Source organism: Ursus arctos, unplaced genomic scaffold, assembly GCF_023065955.2.
Source record: "Ursus arctos isolate Adak ecotype North America unplaced genomic scaffold, UrsArc2.0 scaffold_2, whole genome shotgun sequence".
Taxonomy (NCBI): Eukaryota; Metazoa; Chordata; class Mammalia; order Carnivora; family Ursidae; genus Ursus; species Ursus arctos.
The window spans coordinates 12,273,481-12,300,415 of record NW_026622874.1 but is presented as its reverse complement, the minus strand read 5'-3'; the positions used below and the strand labels follow the sequence as shown (position 1 = coordinate 12,300,415).

General features: G+C 37.7%; 1 protein-coding gene across 1 annotated transcript in view; it reads right to left on the bottom strand.

Moving 5' to 3' along the window:
• Positions 1-26,935, bottom strand: part of MROH9 (maestro heat like repeat family member 9) — a 183,677-nt gene that overhangs the window by 83,359 nt on the left and 73,383 nt on the right. Inside the window, exons 8-9 of the mRNA XM_048225366.1 lie at positions 17,076-17,266; positions 16,704-16,977 (exon numbers count right to left, since the gene is read on the bottom strand). Coding sequence (XP_048081323.1) covers positions 16,704-16,977; positions 17,076-17,266 — 465 coding nt within the window. The remainder of the gene's footprint in view (positions 1-16,703; positions 16,978-17,075; positions 17,267-26,935) is intronic.

The window sequence follows — 26,935 nt, the reverse complement described above, 5'->3', positions numbered from 1 at the left end:
GAGATGTCTTTGTGTGGTTTTGGTATCAAAGTAATTCTGGGCTCATACAATGAACTGGACAATGTTCAATCTTTTTTTTTTTTTTAGAAGAGTTTATAAAGAATTGATGCTGATTGGTCTTTAAGTACTTGGTAGAATTCACCAGTAAAGTCATCTGGTCCTGAGGTTTTCTTTGTAGGAAGTTTTTAATTATTAATTCAGCCTCTTGTTATAATTCTATTCAATTATTTCCTACTTCTTGAAAAGTTTTGATAATTTGTGTCTCTCTAGAGATCTGTTCCTTTCATCTATGTTATTTAATTTGTTGTCATACAACTGTTCAGAATATTCCCTTATAATCCTTCAATTTCTGTAAGGTCGATAGTAATGTCCTCCCACAATTTATTTTAGTCAACCGAGTTTCTCCCTTTTGTCTTGGGCAATACAGCTAAAGATTTGTCAATTTGCTATCTTTTCAAATAACAAAGTTTTGGTTTCAATTAATTTCTCTTTTCTCCCCCCAACTCTATTTCATTTATGTTCACCCTAATCTTTATTATTGTTTTTTTCTTTCTGCTAGTTTTGGATTAGTTTGCTTTTTTCTTACTCTAGTTTTTAAAGTAGAAAGTTGTTGATTTGAGATCCTTTTGCTTTCTTAATATAAGTATTTACTGCAATAAATATAGCTACACACACTGAAGGAGCTTGAGTCAGGTAAAGACAACCCCTGTAAATGGTATTTTTCAGGGGGATAGCAAACAAGGCAAACAGTGATGGCTCCTTAGAGGATTTGGGGGAAGCTATAAACCTACTCTGACCTTTCTAGCAATGTCTAGGTTGCTGATTTTCACAGCTACTGTGGTTTTGGGGTTGTTGGTTTTCAGCCTTGTTTTTTTTTTTTTTTTTAAATAAACACTCTGTAGGTGATTGCAAGCCTTTGACTGGTTCCCCAAATTCTGAAAAAAGTTGATTCCGACAATTTTGCCTGTGTTCTTGTTGCTTTTATGGAAGAACAGAGTTTTAGAAGTCCTTACTCAACCATTACGAAAGTACTTGTACAGCATTATTTTCAATAGGAAAAAAAGCTGGAAAAAAATTTCTTACAGTAAAGAGAATAGACAAATTGTGATCTCTTCATGCGATGGAATTCAGCAGTTAAAATAATGGGCTAAAATTATGTATCCATGCATGGATAGTTATAAAAAACAAAGTGAAGAATGATACCTACAGTACAATAATATTTATATAATTAAAACACACAGAGAATAATATTTTTGATGGGTGCGTATAAAGAGCAAATTGTTTCTACAAAACATTGGCTGGGAGAATAAATACCATATGCATGATAGTGATGGGGAACAAGATTGGAATGAAGGAAAAAAACAAGACCAACTTTTTCCCATAATATTTTCTTTATTTTATTAAAGAAAATGGGGACACATGAGTGTATGCTATATTATTTTTGTGCTTTTTTTAAATGTAAAAGTTAGGAAGAAACAAAAAAAGTCATAATGGATTGGATTCTTCTGTTCTCCGGGAATCCATTTAACTCTAATTTTTTATAATCTATGGGTTGAGAGAAAACAAAAGACAAGAGTAAGATAAATAACTGTCGAACCACAATCGGGTCTGTTATAAAATGATTTTGAAATGGCTTTCAAATCTGGAATGCCAAATTCTGGTTTTCATTTTGCTTTTAAATAATTACAAGTTCAAACCAGACAGAAAAATGTGCATCATTGGATTTCTTTCTTTCTAAAAATCTCCATAGCCTGTCTCTGCTCCAATCAGGGATAAGTAACTTTTGGCGTTGCTTCTCTTTTCCCCATAGTGTTAATTTGTAACACCTTCATAGCTTCCAAAGGCAGGAAAGGGAGCTGCTTTACAATTACAACCACTTGAAAGAACATAGTACTTCTCTTCCAGAGATTTTTGACATTCTAGCAATGACGTGGGAACACAAATATTCTGTTTTACAAGTAGGAAGTGAAGAATCTGAAATTTCCATGATACAAACACATTTTTCTCACATGACTTTGACGAGGTTAAAGGTGAAAAACAAACCCCAACCCTAGCTCCTCTTGGCCTGTGAATTCAACCAGAGAAAGGATCAAAGCCAAAGTGTTCTCATTACAATATGGAACCACTAGGTGTCACTAAAGATAAAATTTGGAGGCACTTAGTGATTATAACTAGGAAAGCAGAAAAGGCAAGCGAAATTCACCATGCTCATGCAGAAAACTGAAATTATATTTTTAGGTGAGAAAATGGAAAGAAATGGTTTTAGACCCTCTCTTTTATATCTGTGTGTGGACTCATTTGGGTTGGTGTTACCTTTTAACAGAAAAATAACTATGTGGGCTCACAACTCAACAAATATGTTACGTGATGACTGTTAATAAAATGAGGTTAAAATTCCAAGCTTCAAGTGCTGGAGTTCCCCCTGGGAACTGTGTCTAAAATGTCAACAGCTGACCCCAGGTGATATGAGGCAGATACATTGAATTCTCCTTAAGCAAGGAGAAGTGATTGAATTCTCTTTAGACAAGAGACGTGAGATAAAGATTTTTTTTTTTTTTCAAATCCACTTCTACTGTTTGCTTTGATTTTTTCTCCTCCTATGTCCTTATTCTGAAAACCATAACTGGTAAGCAGGATGAATTCGATGCATATTTGTGGAAGGAATAGTAGGAATCGAGGGACGAAAACCAACATTTATTTAGTGCCTCTCTAAGCCTTGTTCTCTGCAACTTTCTTATGTTCCTTTTCTATATAATCTTCTTGAAAAATCTCACGAGGTAGTTATTTTAACTACTGCTTTGTACGAACAATACTCATGGGATATAATCACAAACGATCTTTGCTTTTCTCTCTCATTGTTCCTCCTTTATTCAGAAGAAAAGCTTTTTCTCTGCTCCTGGATAAAATCCCCAGGTACAACTGTGACATTTCCGATCTCTTGTATAATCACTTTACTATCACAGCTTAGTAGTTAAAACTGACCAATTTCATGTAATAACTTATTTCAATCATAATCACAGCTTTCTTCTCCCCCAAACTAGGGCTGGTGTTGGTCTGGCCACCTCCAAGAGAGGGTAAGGTATGCTTCTTCTCTTTGTCCTTGAACTCCTCCTTGACCCCCTAAAGTGGGTTGGGCAGAGTGGGGAAACAAGGAGAGAGCAGGAGAGGAGTGCTTTGGAACTATTCAGAGGCTCCTACTAGAAACAGTTGATTGCACTTCCCAAGATGCAAGCTAAACATTTTCTTCTGGTTGGCCATTCATTCCCTTAGTTTTTCATAGACTTGATATTCTTTAACATACTTTAAAAATTTCATTTATATACTTTTCTTTCCTTTAATGTATTAAATCCTGTGGCATTTTCTCCCATAATAATAGAACTGAGCACATGGCTGCTTGGAATAGGGACTACATTTCCCAGCCTCCTTTATCATGGTCCACGTACAAATTCTTGGAGCCAGCTGTAAATTAAGAGGCTTTGTTTGTTTGTCTTTTTTCCCTCTTTCCTACTGTCTGTGGGATAACGGCAAACCGGACAATGAGGTGGAAGCCCTGTACTGAGGGCTTTGATGGTCATGGAACTGACTTGGCAGCCTTACGCAGTGAACCTCTGGACTGTATTCATAAGCACATATATTCTTCTGTTCTAATTTTTTGTCACATGCACACAAACAAAATCCTAACCGAGAGAAATAGACAACGAAGTGAGGTTTCATTTTAGGGAAAGCTTTTGCTAATGAATAAATTCACCAGTTGAACAATGAAAGTGTTTTCCTAATTTGCAGATGGAAGGTGGAGAAAATTTCCCTAGTTTTAAAATTATTCTTTCATAAATCTCACTTAAATATTTGGTGTCACTATTGGTTATCTGTTTGACAAAATAAATGAATAAATAACAAGCATTATTACTGGAAGATGTTTTAAACAACCAATCATACTAGACTTATGGCTTATTTTTCCAAAGTAACACTTTCATGGTTGTAATTTTATATTACACATTTATGGTAACATGGATTCGTTAGAAAATTGTTCCTAGATCTTATGGTAAAATACATTTCGACACTATTTCATGGTGAGTCTCAAGAGTACAGCTGAGGAATGAGAGAACCGCCACTTTTTAGGTTGAATGATGGACATTTGAAGGAGCAGGGAGGCAGTGGGGGAAGGGAGGGGAAGGAGAAGGAGAAGAGACCTTGGTTTCTTATTAATGAGAACTTTAAAATGTCCTGCCCTTCCCATGTTTATAAACTGTCCCAAAGAAACTTCTTTGTTTTCTCCCCCCATGTTCCCCCTCTTTTTTCTCTTTATTTTCCTTTTTTTTTTTTTTTTAGGTCATGTTTCAAAATAGAAAGGACGTGGTTAGGATGAGCAGGGACTATTCTGATTCTTTTATTCCCTAGCATTTAATTATAGGAATGGTAAATATATGAAGCTAAAAATAATGCCTAGTGGAAAACCATGCCTAATGGAAAAATCAACTGGAAAACAGCACGTTGGCACCATCCACAGAATGTACGTTATAGGTTAGTTCCATAGTATTTGTTATTTCATTTGGTTATTTTAGACTTTTCTTTTAATTAATAAGAAAATTTCTTTAAGACTACAACAGATAATCATGCAAGTTTTTGTAAATCAAAACAAAACAAAATAAGCAAGCGAACAAAGAAAACCTTCCCACCTTCACACTGAAGAAAATTCTCCAAATAATATGCCTTAATTTGGAAGTGGGGGGGCTAGTTATATAGCACTTTCATTTAGACATGGTAATTCTTAGGACAGATTATTGAATTTAGAATTAAATTCTTATACTGGGAAATGGGGAAAAAGAGGAAAGTCCTTAACAATTATACCAGACAATGTATTACACCCTATTATGTAGCAAAATTTGAGAAGTATTGTGAAATGACTCAGGATGCCATGGAAATCTTTAAATGTGAAAAATCTGTGATATTCTTGGGACAAAGTGTTTATTTTTTAAAAAAACTCTTTGTAAAATGTAGGGCACAGAACACTGAACACTGTATAATAATTTTTCTGGCCTTTTATACTACCGAATTCCAAAAGTAGATAGAAAACATAGACACTCGTCTATATTCAATAAAAACAAAGAATAACTCTCAAAAATATGATCTACTTAAACACCTGGAGTTGTTGTTGTTGTTATTTATCCTGAGCATTAATAGAATGAAAACATCAAAGAACACTTTGATGGGATTATAAGTATGAAAACATCGAGACTGAAGATTCATCAGTGAAAAAAAGAAACAGTATTGCTCTCATAGTCCCGTTCTAGTATGGGGAGACAGACAATAAACAAGAATGAATACAAAACGTAGTATGTCATATAGTTATAAGTGTTACAAGGTAAAACAAGGTAAAAGGAGGGGCAGAGATTTGGGGCGTAAGAGGAGTGAGTGTAATTTGCCATGTTAAATAATATGCATAACAAATGTTTTAGTGAGAAAGTGATGTTTAGGCAAAGACCAACAGGGAGCGACAGCAAGAGCCATGCATCTACCTGGACAAGGGACATTCCGGTAGAGGAAACAGCAAATGTAAATGCTCTAAGGCCAGATCATGCCTGGACTTCTCAAAGACCATTAAGGAGACCACAGCGGTAGGACATAAGACAGGGGTCAAGCATCAGGAGAGTTAATAGGGGGATGCCATTAGGCTAGCAGAGAGACCTCACCATTGCTATGCATGAGAAGGGAAACCATTGGGAGCTTTGGGCAGAGGAAGGACATGATTTCACATACCATTCTGATGCTGTTTTGAGACTAGTCTGAAGTTAGCCTAATGCAAAATCACATAAGTGGTCGTAATAATGTAAGCAAGAGGCGATGGTCCTGGATCAGAGTGGAAGCAGTGTGGGTAGGAACAGTGGTTGGGTTTTGACAGTTTTCAATGTAGGGCTTCTGTATTACCTGGTGGATTAGATGTGGAGGTGTGAGAGAAAGTCATGAGCAAGTGGAAGGATGCATGTGCTATTCTGTAAAATAGGGAAGCCTGAGGTGGAGGGGAGCAAGGATGGTGTAGAAGAAAAGATCGGTGTTTATACATTAATTAGGCAGATGTTTTAGTAGAGATGCTGAGCAGACAATTGGATCTGATAAATTCGTTTTATGATATAGGATGCATCACAAGCCTCTGGAGACTGTATGGATTAGACCACAAAGAGTATAGGCAAAACTGGTTATTCAGGGGAGAATTAAGTTAGAACTTAACCCACACAGGACAGCAAAATAAATTAAAGTTGGATTAAAGAGACAAATTTCTAAAAAAAAAAAAAAATAAGAGCAGAAAATATGAGCAAATTTCTGACCTCTGAATAGAAAAAGATCTGAGTGTAAAAATCATGGAAAAAAATCAAAAGGGAAAATATCGATAGGTTTCGCACCCACAGATTTGAAATATCAAAAACATAAAATGTGAATAACAAACTGGGAGGAAACATATCATAATATGACAGACATGGGTCAATAGTCTTATCTAAAGGGTCTTGACAGATCAGTGTTCAAAGGACTAAGATCCAGTATAAAAAATGTCAAAGGTCATGAGGATACAATTTATTGAAAAAGAAAAGGCCAAGAGAGAAATTCTAAGTGCTCAAACTGACCAATAATCAAAATGATGAAAATTACTGTGAAGTGCTCTCCCTCCCTTCCTTATTGTTTATTAAGATGTGAGTTCCCAGCAGCTCTGCAGGGGAGCACAGGATGGGGCTGCTCTCACAAGTTGTCACCCAGTGCCATGGGAACACGTTTGGACCTTCTCGTCACTAAGTTAGAAGAGATAAATCCAGACCCTTGGAAGGGTGGATTGTGGATTGTGACACCACAGTCACACTGCAAAAGATCTCAAAGACATAGAGACTCATTCAAATCTTTTACAAAGGTCTTCATCACTGTATTATTTATATGGTGAAACATAGGAATAATATAAGTATTAACAGAAGAAAAATAGTTACCTTGATTGTGAGGGATGCCTAAAATCAAAGAATACTGTGCAGCTCTTAAAATTTTGTTTTGGAGAATTTTTAAAGATGGGAAAACTCTAAAAATGTAATTTTTAGTAAATAAAATGAGAATACAAAACTATGCATGTCGTGAATCTAATTACATAAACATTAGAGAAAAAATATGTAAGACAAAAATAGTTCTCCATATAAAAAATTAATGGGTACTTAGTATACATAACTTGGAACATATAAAAATGTAAGACTAGACAATAGAAGTTATCCATAATGCAGAGATGTAAGGGAGGTCATCCTAGACCCTCAATCATCAGCCAAGCCAGCTCAGACCTGGAGAACCACCCAGGCAATCCATAGGATTGACAAATAATCAATATTGAGAAATAATAAGTCTTTGCTCTTTTAAGCTACTACATTGGTGTGATTTGTTACATCACAAAAGCTAATAGATACACTTAGTTACTTAAGCCCAGAGAATAACTGTTCTTTTTTCCGTTATGATAGTATTTGGGAAAGGAAGGATCTCATTCTCAATAAGAAGATGGCAGAAGTGAACCAGCAGGCAAAGGGCACATCTTGTGCCCTCTTATCTCAAGAAAAGCAAGCTTTATCAGGGATGGAAGCTTCTTCTGGTTAACTTTGGGCAGTAACATGATCTCCTACTGGCCCTTTGAGAAGCCAGTGAGCAAAGGCTCATTGGAGCATCAGTACTTCCTGAGAGCTGCCTGCCTCCATTCCTTCATCAACTGCTCTTGTAAGACGCTAGGTGTCCCTTTAGTTTATGGAATGGGAAGAAGGACTGGATCCTGGTTAATTGAATTAATAAAGTCATATTTCAGGGTAGAGGAAAGCAACAGACAACCAAGAGCTTTTTGTCAGGTGCCTGAAAGGGAAAGGCAGAGAATTCAAATGGCATTTGAGTGTTGGAAAAACAGGTTGTCACTTCTTGGCAACACATTCCAGTGCTTTCTTAGGGACCTTGGGTGGAAAATTTTCCCTCCCTTCATTTTTCAGCCCATTTATATTTCCAGGGAAATCTAATCCTTATATTTCTGATTCATTTACACTTAACTCATCATAGTGTTTTCCAAGACTACTTCCAGTGGGCCTTTAAAACATGATTCCATTTACCAAGAGAGTGAGTTCCCAATCCTGCCTATCCCAGATAGCACACACACAAAGAGGAGGTGACATCCCCTAGGAAAATTATTAGAATGCAGCTTCATGGGGGAAATAGGTCTCAGCCGGATAATTTGATTTGTTGGTCCCCATGCTCAATAGAACTCAACAGAGGTAACCAGAATGCCCTGGTGGCCCTAAGCAACTAGGAGTTAGTTTGGTGGTTAGAGACAACTAGAACCATCCTGGAAATGATGATGAACTCTAGGCCTAGGAAGGTTCACACACCACCTCTTCTGACTGAGCAGGCTGTCAGTAACAACTAAAATTGTAGTGGGGGCACAAGAGTGTGAGAGTACTTGGTTCCTGGGGTCCCAAACAGACCAGGTTTGGCTGCTTACTGCTGACAAAATCCAAAGGGAGAGAGACGAGTGGTGGTGAAACGAGAAAGCAATTTATTTCAGTGAGGTCAGTAATGGGAAGACAGAGGACTAGTGGCTCAACGACTCTCCAACGTGCTGAAAATACTTCCAGGTTTATATAAGGAAAATGTGGGGCAAGGGTGGGTACGTGCAGGTAGGCAATGAAAAGTCAAATCTGTCATTGTCTTGGAGTCAATCACGGTCAGGGTCTTGCTGGCTCAAGGGAAGTTTTGGTTCCCATTCCATCTGGGGATGCTTTGCCCTCAGGATCTGCCACCTGAGCCAAGAGACAAGCTGGAAAGAAGAAAGAAGAAAGGATGAGGTCAAAATAGAGACAGCCGAAGGTTTCTTTCACAGTAACTCACCAAGAGCAGCCCTTATAGCCAGGAATTGAATTATGCTTTCCTGGACTGGATTAAGTAATCTACTGAATGGCAGTGAAATAAACTCAATCTGATATACACTTATAGAGAAAGGCACTCAACTATCTCAGAGAAGTTGTTCTACCTCCCTTCCAAAATCAATTCGACTACCTGGACCCTATCCCAACGTCCTTTTTAGAGACGTTGATTCATCAAGCGTCCTCTCTCTTTTGTATTCTTTCTTAGTTATTGCCTTCCAGTCAGCATATAAGCATGCACGACTCTCCATTCAGAGCCCCTTCTTAACTCTCTGTTTCTCCACTTATTCTACCTCCTCTCCTGCAACTAAGAGTCTTTAGGAAAACTAACTCATACTTATTACTATCCATACTTTGGTTCTCAACTGCTTCTCAACCTTTTACCTCTACTCAAAATTTTTCTTGCTAAGCTTGGCCAAAGATCTTCATAATTGGTATATATCTAATGGGATGGGGATGTTGTGTAGGCAAACCAACATGAGTTCACTCCTTGGTGGGTCAGAAACTACACCGGGTTGAGTTGTTGCAAAGCAAATGTATTTGTGCAAATAAGGAGATCACAGGGAATGGCTTCCAAAGCTGCGACTCCATGAGAGAGGGTGAATGGCTTCCTTTTGTCTAGGGTTAGGATGAATCTTTAGATAGAGGCAGGCATAAGGTCACACATGTGCCTTAAGGAAACATGCTTATACATACATTGCATGTTATGTAAATGAGGCTGAGACCCCTCCTGAGTGGAGATTTAATATTATCAGGAGGGAAAGGTCACTCCATGGTCCATCTGCATAGGCGTGAGTCTGTGTCTCAGTCGGTCTGGGTGGTCTGTGCCTGTGGGTGGTCTTATCAGGGCAGTTGCCATCACCTGGGGGTTGGTTTCAGGTTTTATTTGTCTGAGTTAAGGAGAAAGCCAGAAAGAAGAGCTTAGGGGACAATGTAAGACAAGGGTTAGTGAGTCTAAGCAGGTGGGCCGTAAAGGCCCGGTCTTGGGGTCCAGCGGTGACAGTTGCACTGCACATCGCTCTCGATGCCTCTGTTGCATTGAACACTATAGAAGTGTCTCCCTACATTGATGTGTATCACCAACAAGGAAGCTCAGTTGAGCTTCTGTGTCCAGAATTTATTGGGGTTTCATTACATAAGCATGCTAATTGAATCATTGACCGTGTGATTGAACTAGATCTCCAGCCCCTCTTCCCTTCCTGCAACCCTCTAGTGACATAGTCTTCCAGGCATGGCCCGAAACTATCTAGGAGCCCACCATGAGTCATGTTGTTAGCATAAACTCAGAGTAGTTCCCAGGGGTCCATCATGAATAACAAAGACACTCCTATCACTAAGTAAATTCCAAATGTTTGGAGGATCCCTCCCAGGGACCAGGGACAAATACCAGCCAAATTCTTTTTTACCCAACAATCATCTAAAACCTTTGCAGCCACACTGAAATTCTATGGGGAAGGGGTAGTTCACAGAAGGGCGCTCTATGGGGTTTCAACCCACATTAAATGTGCATGTTTAAAAAAAAAATCTGAGGTGTGGAAGTCAGGTTGTAAAAACAAATTGAATACAACACTAATGGAAAGGTATAGAATAATCATATGACAGTTTAATATGTAGGCATTAAAATTATGCTCAAAGAATTCTTTTTTTTTTTTTAAAGATTTTATTTATTTATTCGACAGAGATAGAGACAGCCAGTGAGAGAGGGAACACAAGCAGGGGGAGTGGGAGAGGAAGAGGCAGGCTCATAGCAGAGGAGCCTGATGTGGGGCTCGATCCCAGAACGCCGGGATCACGCCCTGAGCCGAAGGCAGACGCTTAACCACTGTGCCACCCAGGCGCCCCTATGCTCAAAGAATTCTTAAAGACATAAAAAAAATACTTAGATACTATTAACCTTTTCATAGAGAGAAAGAGTAAGCAAGAAGGACAAAAACACAGCGAAAGAACATTAGCAATGACTGCAGTTGGGAAGGAGTGGAAAATGGTGAAGGGGGTGTGACTGTCCAGTAGACTCCAGGCCCAGGGGCTGGACCCCGGGGCAGGAGGCTCTGAAGTCCACGCCGGTTGTGAGATTAAAATGACGAAGCTTTGTGTCATCTCCTATATATCCGCATGAGATAGGAAAGAAAGCTGCCACTAGCCGCATGGAAGGCAATGATGAGGAAAGAGTATAAAACTGTTTCATGCTTTTATTTCTACTGAGTTCAGACTATTTAACTGGTTTAACAAGAGGAAGGAAAGAGGGAGGAGAGTTTACAGTGGTTACCATTTTTGTAATGGTCATATTTCCTTATGTCAACTTTTATTAGTAAATTTCACAGAATTCTTTTTACAGTGAATGTGTATTTTTCTCTAAAAAAAAAATTCCCGTAAGTTATAAAATGGTAATGTGGCATTAAGGATGATTTATTATTGTCTTCCCCTCTCCTTTTTTTCTCCTAGAAAAATGTAAAACATTTTCTACATGTTCTACAAGGAAAAGGCTTTAGTTTTATGCTTAAAAAGACAACCAGTAGACAGTTTGAAAAAATAGGAAGTGATTCCCTGCCTGACAGAGGTTCATCTGAGAATTCTTTTCAAAAGCATGTTTTCTTGATGAATATTTAAAGCATCAATGTGCAAAAATGCACTTTCCGGGTGACCCACACACCTATGTTATCAAACTCGTTGCATTTGGACCTAAGTTGGCTTTATCCATTACATTACTTTGGGGGAAATTTCCCCCCAGTTGTGAGGTTAGTAATAACATTACTATCCAAAGTGAGTATCCTCCCAGTTATGAGGTTAGTAATGAAGCTGCTATCTAATAAAGTTGCCATCCAAAATCTGGAAGCACAGATTTTCCATTTCTTTGAATCAAGGGCAACTCTAAAAACAAAAAAAGGAATTATCATTCTTGTATATGATATGAGAATTTAGGGTCTTTCCTAAATTTGTCCAGTAAGTATTGTCAAATCAAGATTATTCCAATGGTAGAAAGGAAATAATAATAGGGATATTCCAAATGTATTTTTCACATTGCAGATGCAAAATGCTTTTATTGTATTTAATGTAATTTCTTATTTAGTATTAGATTTATATTCCTTTCATTTTTTCATTTACCACTGAACTGTAGGGTCGGGTTTGTAGCCTGCCCAGAAGATACTCTCCTCTTTCTTCCATGAAAGGTTACTTTTGCCCAACCCAAGGAGGAATTAAGCTCTTTCTTTAAACTTTTCCTTCTTGCCTTTCCTGTAGTCTTTCTTTATTGCATTTTTATTTCAGATTACAGACTGTCAGAATTAATATCCATAGGGCAGCGGTTTTCAAGTGTCATCAACAGATGATTTGTAGGCCTCTGAGACCTTATCAGAGGGTCTACGAGGTCAAAATTACTTTCGTAATAATGCACGTAGAGTGCAAAAGCATTAGTGGGTAAAACTGCTAGCCCTGTAGCATAATCAATACAGTGACCTCCCCCCTATCGTCCCAGCAGTCACTGCATTCCCCACCACACACTCACAGTAAAAAACAAACAAAACAGGCAAAGCTAGTACATGTTCCTTTAATATTCTTTGTAACGAAATGCAAAGCACACAAAAGCGCTTCTGCTAGATAATGAACTAAGATGAATTCTTGTTTTTAGGGAAAAGCACAGATGATTATATGAGTTGTGAGCTGAAGTCTCCACTTTGTTCCTGAAACTTTTTGTTGTTGTTTTACTTGAAAGAAGGAATGACACACTATTGTTAAACTACAAAATTCAACTAAGTAAATTTAAAGATCAAATTGGCTTTATTCAAGGATTCATGAGTCGGGCAGCATCCCATCGAGCAAACAGAAAGGAGCTCCAAAGAGCTACAGAAAAGGAAAAGTTTTTAAAGGTAGAGGAGGGGTGGGACAAAGAAGTTGTAAATGAAAAAAAGGATTATTTTGGGTCATCTTTTTGGGAGAGACAAAAGGGTCTGTAAGATGGATTATTTAACAAGTGCCGATCAAGGAATTCCAGACTGACTAGTTAAATTTATATTCCTGGGGTAGGGGGGAGGGGCACTAAAACTGCAATTAAGTTAGGTATTAAGTTTTGGTTTGGTGGCTAAGCACAAGTGACTCCATTTGGGGTATGTTGTTTCTTTTTTAACATGTTATTCAGACTTGGGGACTTGGCAGACATTTTCTCAAGAAGAAATGAAGTAAGTTTGTCACTTCAGGGAAAACAAGTATCTGTTGCCAATGATAAAATTAAAGGTTTAAAAAGAAAATTAGAATCTTGGAAAATTTTGTCTACCACCATGACTTTGACAGCTTCCCAATACATAAAGGCTTTTCTGACAAAATTGGTGGTGATATTAATAAATGTGATTGTGTGACAACATTTGGAAGATCCGAATAACTCAGTAAACCAATATGTTTCCAATTACCAATGTATGATGTTACAAAATCAGGCATGAGTGAAAGATCTCCTCACAGTACAAGAAGACAAGCGGATTTTAATGTAATAGAGTATGAAAAGTTTGTTGGTATGGTTTCAGATTCCACATTGCTAGTAACCTTTAAGAAATCACAGCTTATTACATTTTAGTATGGTAACAAAGAATAGCTACAAAAACGTGAAAAGACACATGGAAAGACATGGTGTCAAGGGGACTACAGGTAAGTTTAATAATTACTAGAACAGTGGTTCTTTTGCAAGCGTATTTGCTACAGAGAAATGTTTTGAAGACACTGAACTACTTTGTTGAAAATATTGCTTAGTTTATGAAGTGTTTCCCTGTGTGCAAATGGTCTCTAAGAGCAGTAACTGGTTCATAGTTTTCTTTCCCATCAGTAATTTACATGGTGAGGGGACATAAAAAGGGTTGTTTGACCTTTCTACAGGCCCATTTTGATTAACAGTACATTTTAAAGACAATATTTTGAATAATGACTTCAATTTTTAATTTGCTTGTGAACAGTTCTTCAATTCAGCCACTGAAACTTCCCAAGAAGAACTGACTTATTAACCGATAAGTTTTAAATGTCTTTGAAATACACTTAGCTCTCAAGTGCCTCACAGATTAAAGCTTTGTTCTTGGCAATGCAAGAAATATACACCCCTCTTGAAAACTGTTTTTTGGGAAAGAATATGCTTACTTTGGATGTTCCCTGTGAACAGTTAGGACACTCTCAAATAAAACAAATGCTTCCTTTATTTCAAGGCAATTGAATGATATTTTCAGATGCCTACAAACAGACCTCAAAAATGATCCATAGCACTGTCATTACTGAGTTCTTGGAGTGACCATTCTGAGGGGTCTCATTGGCCACGGAGGAAACCAGAGATCTAAATGGTTATAGGCACTAGTGTGTAGGGTTTGACCTACAAAATCCTTTGGAAACTTGACCCTGCAAAACAAAGAGATGAGTGGTGGGGAATGATTCAGTTTCTTACTAACCAGGGAATGATGCTCTGTTGTCTGCTTTAGCCCTCCTCAGCCCCACCACACTGATTCTTTTATCTGTTTCTCAATATTTAGGGAAATCCCAGAATAAAATAGGTTGCGGCTCTAGTCATAGTTGGATTCATGGATGAATGGACTTTCGTTACAGAAGCAATGCTAATATAAGAAACACATAACTTGTCTTACTGGGATCTTAAGATCTCAGTCCTATGGGTTGTTTAAATGCCAGCTGCATGATTTTTAACACATTACTTGGCCTCTCTGGGCTCTAGTTTTCTTCTCGATAAAAGAACGGATAAAGTAGCTGCCAGTTACACAGTTCTGTAATTTTATGAAAACTGTTCTATCTTTGGTTCTTGGGGTCCATAGAAAAGAGTTGGCAAATATCTCCATACATACCCACTTTGCCCACATTTGCAGACCTAAACCCAATTTGCTTTTGCTGTGCTCACATTTGGTCTCAAAATCATACTCATTACAAGACTTTAGGAAGCTGCTACCAAATAATTAGAGTTGGCAAGTTTTCCAGCTGAACTTCAAAGTTAATTCCTGGTTAGAGTGACTTCTCTTTAAATAGCTAACATGTATTAGCATACTGTGTATCTAATTAACAGTTCTAAGCTCTCTATAGGTATTAATTCATCAAATCTTGGCAACTTTGTTAGGCAAGTACCATTATTGTCCCCATTGAATGGAGGAGGAAACTGAGAAACAAGAAGTTGGGGTTTTGTTGTTTTCTTTCTTTTTCTTTCTTTTTTTTTTTAGTATTCACTGTGGTCACTCAGCTGATAAGTAGTAGAGAACGGCAGTCTCAACCCCAATCCTGGATTGTTTTCAAAATTCTTTTCTGCCTATTTCCCCCTCATTTTACAGTTTATTATGAAAGTAACAAGAACATTATTAGTCTCTCTATATGTATCACCCAACTTCGATAAGTATCAAACATGACCAGACATGTTTTATCTATACATCCCCTACCTTCCCCAACGAGATTATTTTGAAACCAATCCTATGTAACATATCCTTCCTTCATGAATACTTGAATGGGTATCTGTAAAAGATTCCTACCAATACCATTTCATGCTTAAATTAACTAACAAGTAATTCCTTAATATGGTCAAATATTTAGTCAGTGTTCAAACTTTCCTGATTGCCTGATAACTTTAAAATTTGTTGTTTTACAGATTTGGGTTCAAATCAGAACCCAAAAGTGTTTACACTTGTATTCAATGGATGCATCTTTTAAATCTCTTTCAAACCATAGGTTTTCCTCTCTCTTTTTCTCCCCCTTGTCATATACCTGTGGAGGGAACTGCTCTGTTTATTCTGTAGAATTTCCTGTAGTCGGGATTTGCTTATTGCATCCTGTGGCATCACTAACATGTTCCTCTGTCCCTCGCAGTCCCTGTGAACTGGAAATTTGATCTAGAGGTTTGATAAGATGCAGATTTGATTTTTGGTAAGAATACTTCACAGGTGTATGATGAATGTTTTATGCATCACACCAGTAGCTACAACATGCCTGGGTATTTTTCCTTTTGTGATATTAAGATCAGTAAGTTCTGGTGTTGTCAGCCTGGTCATCCTGTGAAAATGTTCCGCTTTAGCTGGTTACCTAATGATTTTGGTGTCCACTGAGGACCGTTAATTACATCCACTATTCCATTAGGGTCTGCAAAATGGTGACTTCTAACTCCATCATTCCTTCTGCATTTGTTAGCTGGCGTTCTGATACAAGAAATAATCCCCCTTTATGAACTATTAGTTCAAGGTAGAATTCACACATCTTTCTGCCTATCTTTATGTGGTTGGCAAATGTGTCTCACCCTTGGTTTTTAAAGCAACGGGCAGCTTAAATTAGTTATAGTAAGACGCACGTGTTGGAATTTGGAAAAGGCAAATAATAAAATAAAAAGAATGCTATCATTGGTATGCCAGTCTTTTGACAACTCATTAACTATTATAACACATGAAAGATGGTTAGCTTGGTTTTCATATTAAATTTTTATCTTAACTTTTTATTCCAATTTGGACTGGATTACTCATTTATTCACTTATGTGTTCAAGCAATATGAATTGAGACCTCACTATGGCTGCCAGTCACTGGCTACACAGCACCAAATAAAATAGTCTCCATTCGCTCTGGGCTCCCAGTCTAGTGGGAAAGAGAAAAATTAAATAATGACACAAATGTGATATGCTGTATGAATGCTGTGAGAGCACACAGCAGGGAAGTCTCACAGGTGGAGTGGCTAATCAAGGAGTCTGTCATCGTCTTTGTTTCTTTAGAATCTCCACTTCTAACTCCTGAAACACTAACATTTTAGGTATTCATGGAAATCACAAAATGACCCATCAGATACACTACAATATCTTCGCTGAAACCTTCTAGAGAATGCTGTTTCTCCTTATCTTTATGATTATGATATTTCCCCAGAGTGGCTAATGGGTAGTGAAATGTCGCATGATCTTGATGGAAATAGTGATGGAAGTACTGAAGTGTGGAAGGAGATGGGGTGCAACCACAGACACTGGCACGTGTCCTTTCGCATTCTGTGCAGGGCGCTGAGAAGCACTTACAGAGCACTGGTCCTACACTGAAGTTCATTGACTTCCGAGTTAAAGTTCTCAACTTCGAAGTTCTGAAATGAGGAACGATATGAAAACTTTCTTATTGACACTGGAAGCCGATTGTATAATTGCCAAACACTTGCTCAGGTGATGTATTTCCGTAACATACTCAGCATTTATCTGGCTGGAACCTATTAGTGTGGGGGCAGTAGCATCAGCATTTTCATTATTGAGGATGAGATACTGGGATTTTTGAAATAAGACTAAGCTGACCCCACGGTCAATCCCAGAGACCTTGATCATTCCACATTTGGGGATTTCCTTCTTCTTTGGAGAAAGAAATCGATGATTTGTGAAGAACTGAGAAAAAGAAAACAAGGCAAAACAAACAAACAAAATAACCCATCCACGAGGGAACTAAGAAATGCTTTCCACAGCCATGTGGAAACAAAAAATCGTATTAGGAAACTATTTGCCTTTATCTCAGAGGCCTTTTTTGCCTTCCCTACTTCAAACGGAGCTGGCTGACTTGACAACTGACACAGCACTGATTTCTGTGAGAAATCTTAGTGTCCCTGAGCTCAGGGCTGAATATGAATGTCCAGAACTCTCTGAAAGCGTCCATAAACGCTCTTATTCCTAACACTCTGTGAGGTTTTTTTTTTTCTTCTAATTTAGTAGACTAAAAAGGGAAGAAAAGAAGCATGTGATAAAATGATACTTCTTGCTGATGGAGGGTATGCTATGCACCCTGCACTCTTCTTGGAGCTTTGCAGGCGTTATCTCAATCTTCACATTACTTTTATGAGATTGATTTCTATGTTATACAGATGAAAATATGAAGCACATCTCTAACTTATTTATGGTCAGACAGTCAATAAGCAGTAGAATCGGGTTTTTTTTTTTTTAAGATTTTGTTTATTTATTTGACACAGAGAGAGAGAGACAGCCAGCGAGAGAGGGGACACAAGCAGGGGGAGTGGGAGAGGAAGAAGCAGGCTCTCCCAGCGGAGCAGGGATCCCAGGACCCTGGGATCTCGCCCTGAGCTGAAGGCAGACGCTTTAATGACTGAGCCACCCAGGCACCCCTAGAATCAGGTTTTGAAACCAAACATTCTAATCCTGGGAGCCCTGTTTTTATCTGCTGCATTATAGTACATTCAGGGAAATCAACTGACCCATGAGTCAAGCTGTCTTTATTGATCAAGGGGGGAACACAGGGGCTGACAAAATTTGTAAATAATCCCCCTGAAATAATCAGTATAACAAACGATTTTTAATGCTAGGAGGCTTGATTATCTAAAATTCTGATGACCTACTTTCAAATCGATACAAAGTTAACAGCTTTGTGAACTGAATGTTCAAGGAAAAGCCTGCAGAAATATTGCTTTGGATTATATAACTGTGAAGAAAAATCAAATCCATGAAGACTAGCCCTAGTATATGGATACCAAGAAAAAGAAAGGGGTAGGAATAAAGAAGTAGAAGGGGAAGAATACAGGTTTCTCCTTGAGATTCGGAGTAGAATTGCTTGATCTGGTTTTGCCGGAGGCTCTCAGGGCAAAAGTCCTCAGAGGCAGGCAGAAATTCCCTGAAGGTGGAAGCTGAAACCATTTTGATCACCAGTGGCTTTCCCTGTATTTCAGGCACACGCAGAAATTGCTGAAGAAACAAATGAGTGTTATAAGAACATTTCATTCCTCAGTAAGGAGGTCCAGTGGCTTCACAATAGGAGAACGAGGAGAGAAAAGCCACGAGCTTCCCTGAGACTGAGATCCAGAGGTTTAAAAGGTATACTATCCAAAAAGTCAAGTATATTTGCATGGAAGAGAAAAGAAAGTGTACTAATTCACTTTCTAGAGTCAAGGCAACCTTTTACAGAGAACTTCAACGCCTTTGGAGTCTATTGGGGGTTGGAGCTGTATCAATCAGTACCTGCGTACCTTTGAGGGTAACTTGCCTAATATGGTAGCCATTAGCCACATGTGACTATTTAAATTTAAATGAATAAAACGAAATAAAATAAAAAATCCAGTTCCTCGGTTGTTCTAGCCACATTTTTCAAGTGCTCCATAGCCACATGTGGCTAGGGGCTACCAAATTGGACAGCTCAGCTCTAGAACATTTTCATTATTACAGAGGGTTTTATTGAACAGTACTGCTGTGAGGAATGAAGAGAAAAAAATTAGTGTGTTGAAAGAGTGATCTCGATAGAATGCAAAATAAGCAAGTCAACTGTCCCCACCATCAATGCTGACAGCAGCATAACAGAGTACTACTAGATAAAATTGTCTTTCTGGGGTTTGCTGCTTCCCACCTCTCGGGTGACATCCAGAGCAGCAGTTCCATGACTTTTGTGGTCACTCTCAAATGTGATCTTTTATTCATGAAACTTTTTAGTCATTATTTTGTCTAATTTAATTTAATAATCAAAACTCGTCACTACCAAGAGTTCCCTTAATGAGTTCCCTAAAGGGTTCCTCTGGCTGACATGCACCTCTCTCTCCTTGTCCCCTGGTTTTCAGCCCCTGTCAGATTGCCTTCTTTGGAGATGACTCTAGGCTGATTCTTGGGAAAAAATTCATTGCTGTATTTCCAGGACACATAACAATGCCTGGCACCGGTACTCAATATAGCCTTGTAGTTAAATAAATATAGTCACTAGTTTTGTCGGTAAATGAAGTTTAATTTTATACTCAAGTACTCATCAGGAGTGGAGAAATAAGGGGTAGGCATTCGGGAAGAAATGGCATCAATGAACAAAATTATAGTATGAATTTTTTCATTATAAATCTTTTTAAAAATGAAAGTATAATTTATATCTCAGATTTTTAGAGGTGAAGAGTGCTCAAATGCACACACCCAGGTAGCCCATACTTTTTCCAAGAGATTTTAATCAGGCCAGAGATATCTTTCCTGCCTCTTCCCAGCTAATCCCTGTTAACCACCCATTTTCCCACCCTGAGAACCATAGATTTGTTTTGACTATTATAGAACAGTTTAATAAAAATCAAACACTACTAAATGGAATTAAATACTATAGATTCTTTAGTGTCTGGCTTCTTTAACTCAGCATAATGTTTTTGAGGCTTAGCCATAATGTGTGTAGAATTACACTATATGGTTGTATCACATTTCCTTCATTCATCTGTTAATGGAGCATTTTCAGTTTTTAGCTATTATGAATAAAGTTGCTTTGAACATTCACTTTTTAAAATATATGTTTCCATTTCTGTTGGGTAAGTACCAAAAAGTGGGACAGCTGGATTACAGATAAGTATATGTTTAACTTTATGAAAGACTGTCAGAATGTTTCCAAAGTGGTTTTACCATATAATATTCCTACTAGTAGTGTATTAGAGGTTTGATAATTCCACATCTTCATCAACAATTGGTGTTATCAGTCTTTAAATTTAAACATTCTAGTGAGTGTCAATGGGTATCTCATTGTGATTTTAATTTGCTTTGGCCCCCATGACTGATACAGAATACTTTATACTTTTTCATATGCAAGTTGGCCATTTGTATATTTTCTTTGTAAAATGTTGCTCAAGTATTTAGCCCTTTAAAAAATGTATATATAAATTAATAATTATATTAAATATAATCATATTAAAAATAAAATAATATATTAAAAATTAATATATTGAGGGGCACCTGGGTGGCTCAGTCATTAAGCATCTGCCTTAGGCTCAGGTCATGATCCCAGGGTCCTGGGATGGAGTCCCGCGTATGGATCCCTGCTCAGCGGGAAGCCTGCTTCTCCTCCCTCTGCTTGTGTTCCCTCTCTCGCTGTCTCTCTCTGTCAAATAAATAAAATCCTTAAAAAAAATTAATATATTGAAAGTAGAATATATATAAAATATATTTTCTCCCAGTGATGGTCTTAACAGGATCTTTCAAAATGTTTAATTTTTAAAAAAAGATTTTATTTATTTATTTGACAGAGAGAGACAGCCAGCGAGAGAGGGAACACAAGCAGGGGGAGTGGGAGAGGAAGAAGCAGGCTCTCAGTGGAGGAGCCTGATGTGGGGCTCGATCCTGGAACTCCAGGATCATGCCCTGAGCCAAAGGCAGAGGCTTAAGGACTGCGCCACTCAGGCGCCCTCAAAATGTTTAATTTTGATGAACTTGATTTAACTTTTTTTTATGATTAGCGTTTACTAGGTCATGTCTAGGAAATTATTACCTACACCAACATCATAAAGATATTTTACTCTTTTCCTAGAAACTATATGTGCTTGACTTTTATATATATATATTTTTAATTTTTTCAAGATTTTTATTTATTTATTAGACAGAGAGAGCATGAGCAGGGGGAGGGGCAGAGGCAGAGGGAGAAGCAGACTCCCTGCTGAGCAGGAAGCCTGATGCAGGACTCGATCCCAGGACCCTGATATCATGACCTGAGCCAAAGTCAGATGCTTAACTGACTGAGCCACCCAGACCCCTTGACTTTTATATTTAAAAGGTCTATGATCCATCTCAAAATAATTGTTTATGTAACATGTGAGTTGTGGGTCAAACCACATTTATTTTCATATAGATAGCCAATTGGTCCAAACACCACGTGTTGAAAAGACTTTCTTTCCCCATTGAATTGCTTTGGATTCTTAGTTTAAAAACATCAATTGACTAAAAATATGGGTTTCTTTCTTTTTTAAAAAATATGTATTTATTTATTTTTAGAGAAAGAGAGAGCATGAGGGGGTATGGAGGGAGTGGAGGGAGCAGGAGGAGAGAGAGAGAGAGAAGCAGACTCCTTGCTGAGCATAAAGCCTGCTGACATGGGGACATGGGGGGCTTGATCTCATGACCCTGAGATCATGATCTGCGCTGAAATCAAGAGTTGGTCACTCAACTGACTGAGCCACCCAGGCACCCCATGTGTTTATTTCTGAACTCTTTATTTTGTTTCATTAACCTATTTGCCTATCTTTATGCAACTATCACACTCTCTTGATTACTGTAGCTTTATATTAAGTCTTGAAATCAGCAGTGTGTGTCCTTCAAGTTTATTCTTTTTTAGGATTATTTTAACTGTTCTTGGTCCTTTGCATTTTTCTATAGATTTATAAAGAGTTTGCCAATTTCATTAAAAAAAAAAAAAGGCCTGGTGATTTTGGTTGCTACCACTTTGAATTCATAGGTTAATTTCAAGAGGATCGATATCATAACAATATCAAGTCTTTTAATCTAGAACATGGTATATCTCAACATTTATTTAGCTCTTTAATTTCAGCAGTATTTATAGTTTTGCATGTATAGGTCTTGCATATATCACTAAATTTGACTCTAAGTATTGTTAGAAGCTTGTTGGATGCTACTGTAAATGTTTTCTTAAATTTTTTTCTAAATTTCACCTTTAGTATTATAGAATGAAAACTAAATTTTTGTGTATTGGCCTTATATCCAGTGACCTTGCTAAATTTATATATTAGTAATAGATTATTTGAGGGTTTCTTAGGATTTTCCATGTCACCTCTGAATAAGGACTATTTTATGTCTTCTTTTCCAATATGTATGTCATTTATTTATTTTTCTTGTCTTAGTCAGTTGGATGGGATTTCCAGTAAGTTGGTGAAAAGAAGTGGTGAGGTGGATCTCTTTTTTGGTCAGCTTCAGAAATCTATTTTGAAACTTTGGCCAAATAATAAGCTACACATGCTCAGGGCAAAAGTTTGCAAGGATGGGGGAAGTACAACTTCTGAAGAAGAATGACTACTGAGGCGTTGTGAGCTAAACAACTATGAGAGCTCACACAGGGGGAGAAAACATTCAAGGTTCAGCAGAAAGAGTGGGAAGACCTTATAGAACAGCCTCAGAATCCAAAGATCCAATAAATGCTGAGCCTACTTAGGTAATGTCCTGTTCTCCCCACCATAATAAAGAGTTGGAATTCTCCTAATTCACTCATCCACCAAGCTATCTCTAATGGTTTGTTTTCCTTTCAAGGTACCATTCAATGAATACCTTAAAGAGATATCACACCTTGGGGGTTGAGAAGTCCTCACTCAGATTCTGTAACATCCTGCCCCCTTATACATAACTCTTCCCACTCTCAGTACATTAACTAAAGGAAGTGCTTCTTAATATGAAGGTCATAACCTGTGTTAGAATTACGGCATAATATAGACAAATGTAGTTCCGAGAAGTATGAATAGAAATTTTGGAAATTAAGGAAGGAAAGCCAGAATCAGAAAGAAATACTTAATGATAAGAATCACTAGATTGGGAGACATATGCCAGAGACAGTAGAGAGAGAATTACCATAATTTAAGGTTAACCTAGTTCATAGAAGTTTTAGAATACACATCAAAGAACAATTCTTTGACCAGAGCAATAGAGAAGATAACTTAATGCTTTTTCTCAGTTTTGGAAAATACTGCATTACCACAGTTAAAAAAATAATAGAGTAAAGAAAAAACACCACAGGCAAAATCTGAGTTTTTTGCCTTGCCAAGAATAACAGGAAGACACTTACGCCGTCACTCAAAGCATAAAAATACAGTGAACTGCGGTTTAAATCCATCATCTGCCTTTGACGCCAAATTTTTACCAGCCATATAGTCTGTCTGCCTTCTTTATCTCTTTGAAGTATTTGGAAAGTAATTTATTTTGAGCCACTTTGGACTGATGCTGGTCCTCGGTTGCGTGCCTGCCTCTCCCAATGCACTGTTTAGGAATTGCATCAGCACACATAAAAGGAGTCCCAGGTTGGGCTAGACTTTCTGGCTTTACCCGGTTAGGGAAGCTATGGGTGTAAACAGTGAGGGACAAAGTACAGTGAGGAAAAGGTTGAGGCATCGTTGCCTTTTTAGTCTACAGTATAAGTGGTCTTTCTCTACCATTTTTTTGTCTCACAGGGACACAGTGCATTATACACTGGTAGGGAGGCCAAGGTAGTTTCAGAGTCTAGGGAATTTTTTAGAACTAGTCTTTAGCTGAAGTGTCTCTTATTTTGAGTCGCAGAGTCATAAAAATTGAATGGATCATAAGAAGAGATTAGTGAAATGGACCAAAATTGGTAGGGTACAGGAACTGGTTCAGATCAGTTGTCAAAACAAAGAGGGATCTAGAGCAAGTCATAGGAGCTGGGCCACAAAGCCAAAAGATCAAAGGTCCACAAGATGAGAGAGAAAAACCTGGACAAGAGAGTAAGTGCGGTAGTGGGAGGGTGCTTTGAGCAAACACCGGCAACAGAGAGGCATTATTCAGGGCTGGAGGTTTACTTTCTCATGCTAGTATGAACGTGGACCAGGATTAGAACAAGCAGTTGTATTCAGTTAAATTGAGTTGATCTGACCTGGACTGAATTAATATAAACTGATATAATGGAAGGAAATTAATAGAAATTGTATTGCATTCCTCAATTTCCCTTTAGAAATAAATATATATATGAAAATATAGTATAAAAGATTTTAATGTCCAAGCCTAAGTGCTTAATAATTTAGACAAAACATCGTGTTATCTGAATTCAATGGTTGTCTGTGTATATAAAATACTCTCTCTATATTATGTTATATAATATATATTTATATATGTTATCTGTGCCCTTACTCCTCTGTACCATTTTAACCTGGTATAATGCTGTATATGCTTTATGACAGAAAATAACCTTGTAAAAATAGGAGTCCAAAGATGGAATGAGACAAAAGAATGAGATGAAAAAAGAAGTTGGAGAACGAGTTAAATAAATTATGGACCATTAACAACATTGCAGAGTTCATAAATGAATTAGAAAGGACAAGGAAATGAACAAGCATGATTAAAAACTGGATTAATGAGGGGCGCCTGGGTGGCATAGCGGTTAAGCGTCTGCCTTCGGCTCAGGGCGTGATCCCGGCGATCTGGGATCGAGCCCCACATCAGGCTCTTCTGCTATGAGCCTGCTTCTTCCTCTCCCACTCCCCCTGCCTGTGTTCCCTCTCTCGCTGGCTGTCTCTATCTCTGTCGAATAAATAAATAAAATCTTTAAAAAAAAACAAAAAACAAAAACTGGATTAATGGCATGGGGTCAGATGTTGAAATAATCACAGACAAAAGATTTGAGCAATTAGGGGAAGAGGATAGTCATGAAAGACAATATAATCTAACATTGAGGGCAGTTGGCATCCCTGAGACCTCCACTCAAGATACAACATAATAACAAAAATTTTCCTGACATGAAGAATGAATTGAATTTACAGCTTGAGAGGGCACTTTGCATATTAAGAAATAATGATAGAAAATTAATGCTATCTAGAATATTGGTTAAATTACTTTCAAATTACTGAACTAAAAAGAAAAAAAAAACTTCTTAAAAAGGAATTGCTTTAGTTAGTTAGGCAGAAAAAGTGAGTCACCAAAGGAGGAAAAAACTTCCAGAATATAATGACGCATGTCTACAAGTTTCTGTAGTAACGAATGTCGGACCCTAGAATATTTAACCCAGCCAATTGCCATTCAGGAAATAGGAGAAAAGACAGACACCTCATATATGAAAAAATCAAAGGAGTATAGAGCTCAGTGAAGAATTCTTGACTAAAACATTCAATTATAAAATCTCACAATTAAATGATTTTTAAAGAAATTAAGAATGCCAGATTGGAAAACTGGTCAAATTAAAGAAAAACAAATACTCGTGAGTATTGAATCCATTTAAAAATAGGAAAAACATGTAGGAATTATGGTTGCAAAACACAATATAGGTGTCATAACCCTTAAATAAATTAAGTAACAAAACTAGGAAGGTGGGGGTACTAGAGGGAATGCGGCAATAATTGCCTCAGTGGTGGCAGAGAGGAAAACCAGTCTGATACTGGGAATGGAGCTTTTTGAAAAAGTGACACCAATTTAATTTTCTTCGTATATTAATATTAAAGTTAGAGGGATTTGTAAAATCAATAAGTGATGCAAAAGAAATGTTTATCTCATGTTTAGCAATTTATTGGTTTTTCTTTTTTTGTAAAATTAAATGTTGGGTATTTTATTCAGAATGTCGTAAAGAGTATGATCCTATTCTTAAAAAATTAATTCCAAATGTACCTTCGTAACAATCTCAAAGTCTAGGTTCAAATCAGATTTCTTGGATTTCTTGGACTTCCAAGCCAGAAAGTCATGGCTTGGGAGAGTGGGCCCCTGGCCTGGGTTTTGCAGCTTGCACACATTCTTCTCCCACTCTGGCTCCATCCCACACAATTAAAAGCCTTACATGCATGTTTATGGTTCTCCCTATCATACATCCCAGTTCCACCCACACCCTTGTAAACAGCCAACTTTGGGCCATCTCTAGAGTCACAGGGATGTGACCAGTGGTGGAAACTCCCACTTTTGAAAAACAACTAGGGAAAAGACCCATACAGGATCTATAAGTAGGCTCAGGGCTGTTTTGGCAAGAAATTCAGTGGTTCTGGTTATTGAGACCAGGGTCTAGAAGGCAGTGCATGCCCTTAGCCCTAGAGAGTCTATGTTATGGTAGAGGCACAGAAAAAGCAGGAGAAGAGGAAAGAGCTAGAGATAGCATGGGGCTCAGGAGAGCTACCTGGTTCCTAAAGTGAAAATGTCATGAAGCACAGCCTTTGGTAATCTTTTCAGTGAGAAACTGTGTAGTAAAATGTGTTTTCCCTTTCCCTCTTAAATAATTGTTTAGCTAAGTAAAAAAAATTAGATTTACAATTATTTTCCCTTAGCACTTCGAATGTATTATGCCATCGTCTTCTGATATCTATTGCTTGAATTAAAAATCTGCTTTTAATCTCATTGCCATTTCTTTGTAGGTAATCTGTGCATGTCTCAGTTTGAATGGCAGTCTATGAAATGTTAGTCTTGCTTGTTTATGGACAGCAGCTTCCTTGATCCACGGCCTCATAATACCAGGAACAATCTTAGAAGTCATTTATAGAGGAGAGAAATTGCATTTCTCTTCTGCTTCTCTTCCCATCCCCTGCTTTTGCCTTGGCTTCTTTGGAAAGGAAAGTTCACCCACATTTTTGACCCTATGCTCCTTTGCACTTGGGTGGCTGAGGCAGGCTGACTGTTCTTATTCAT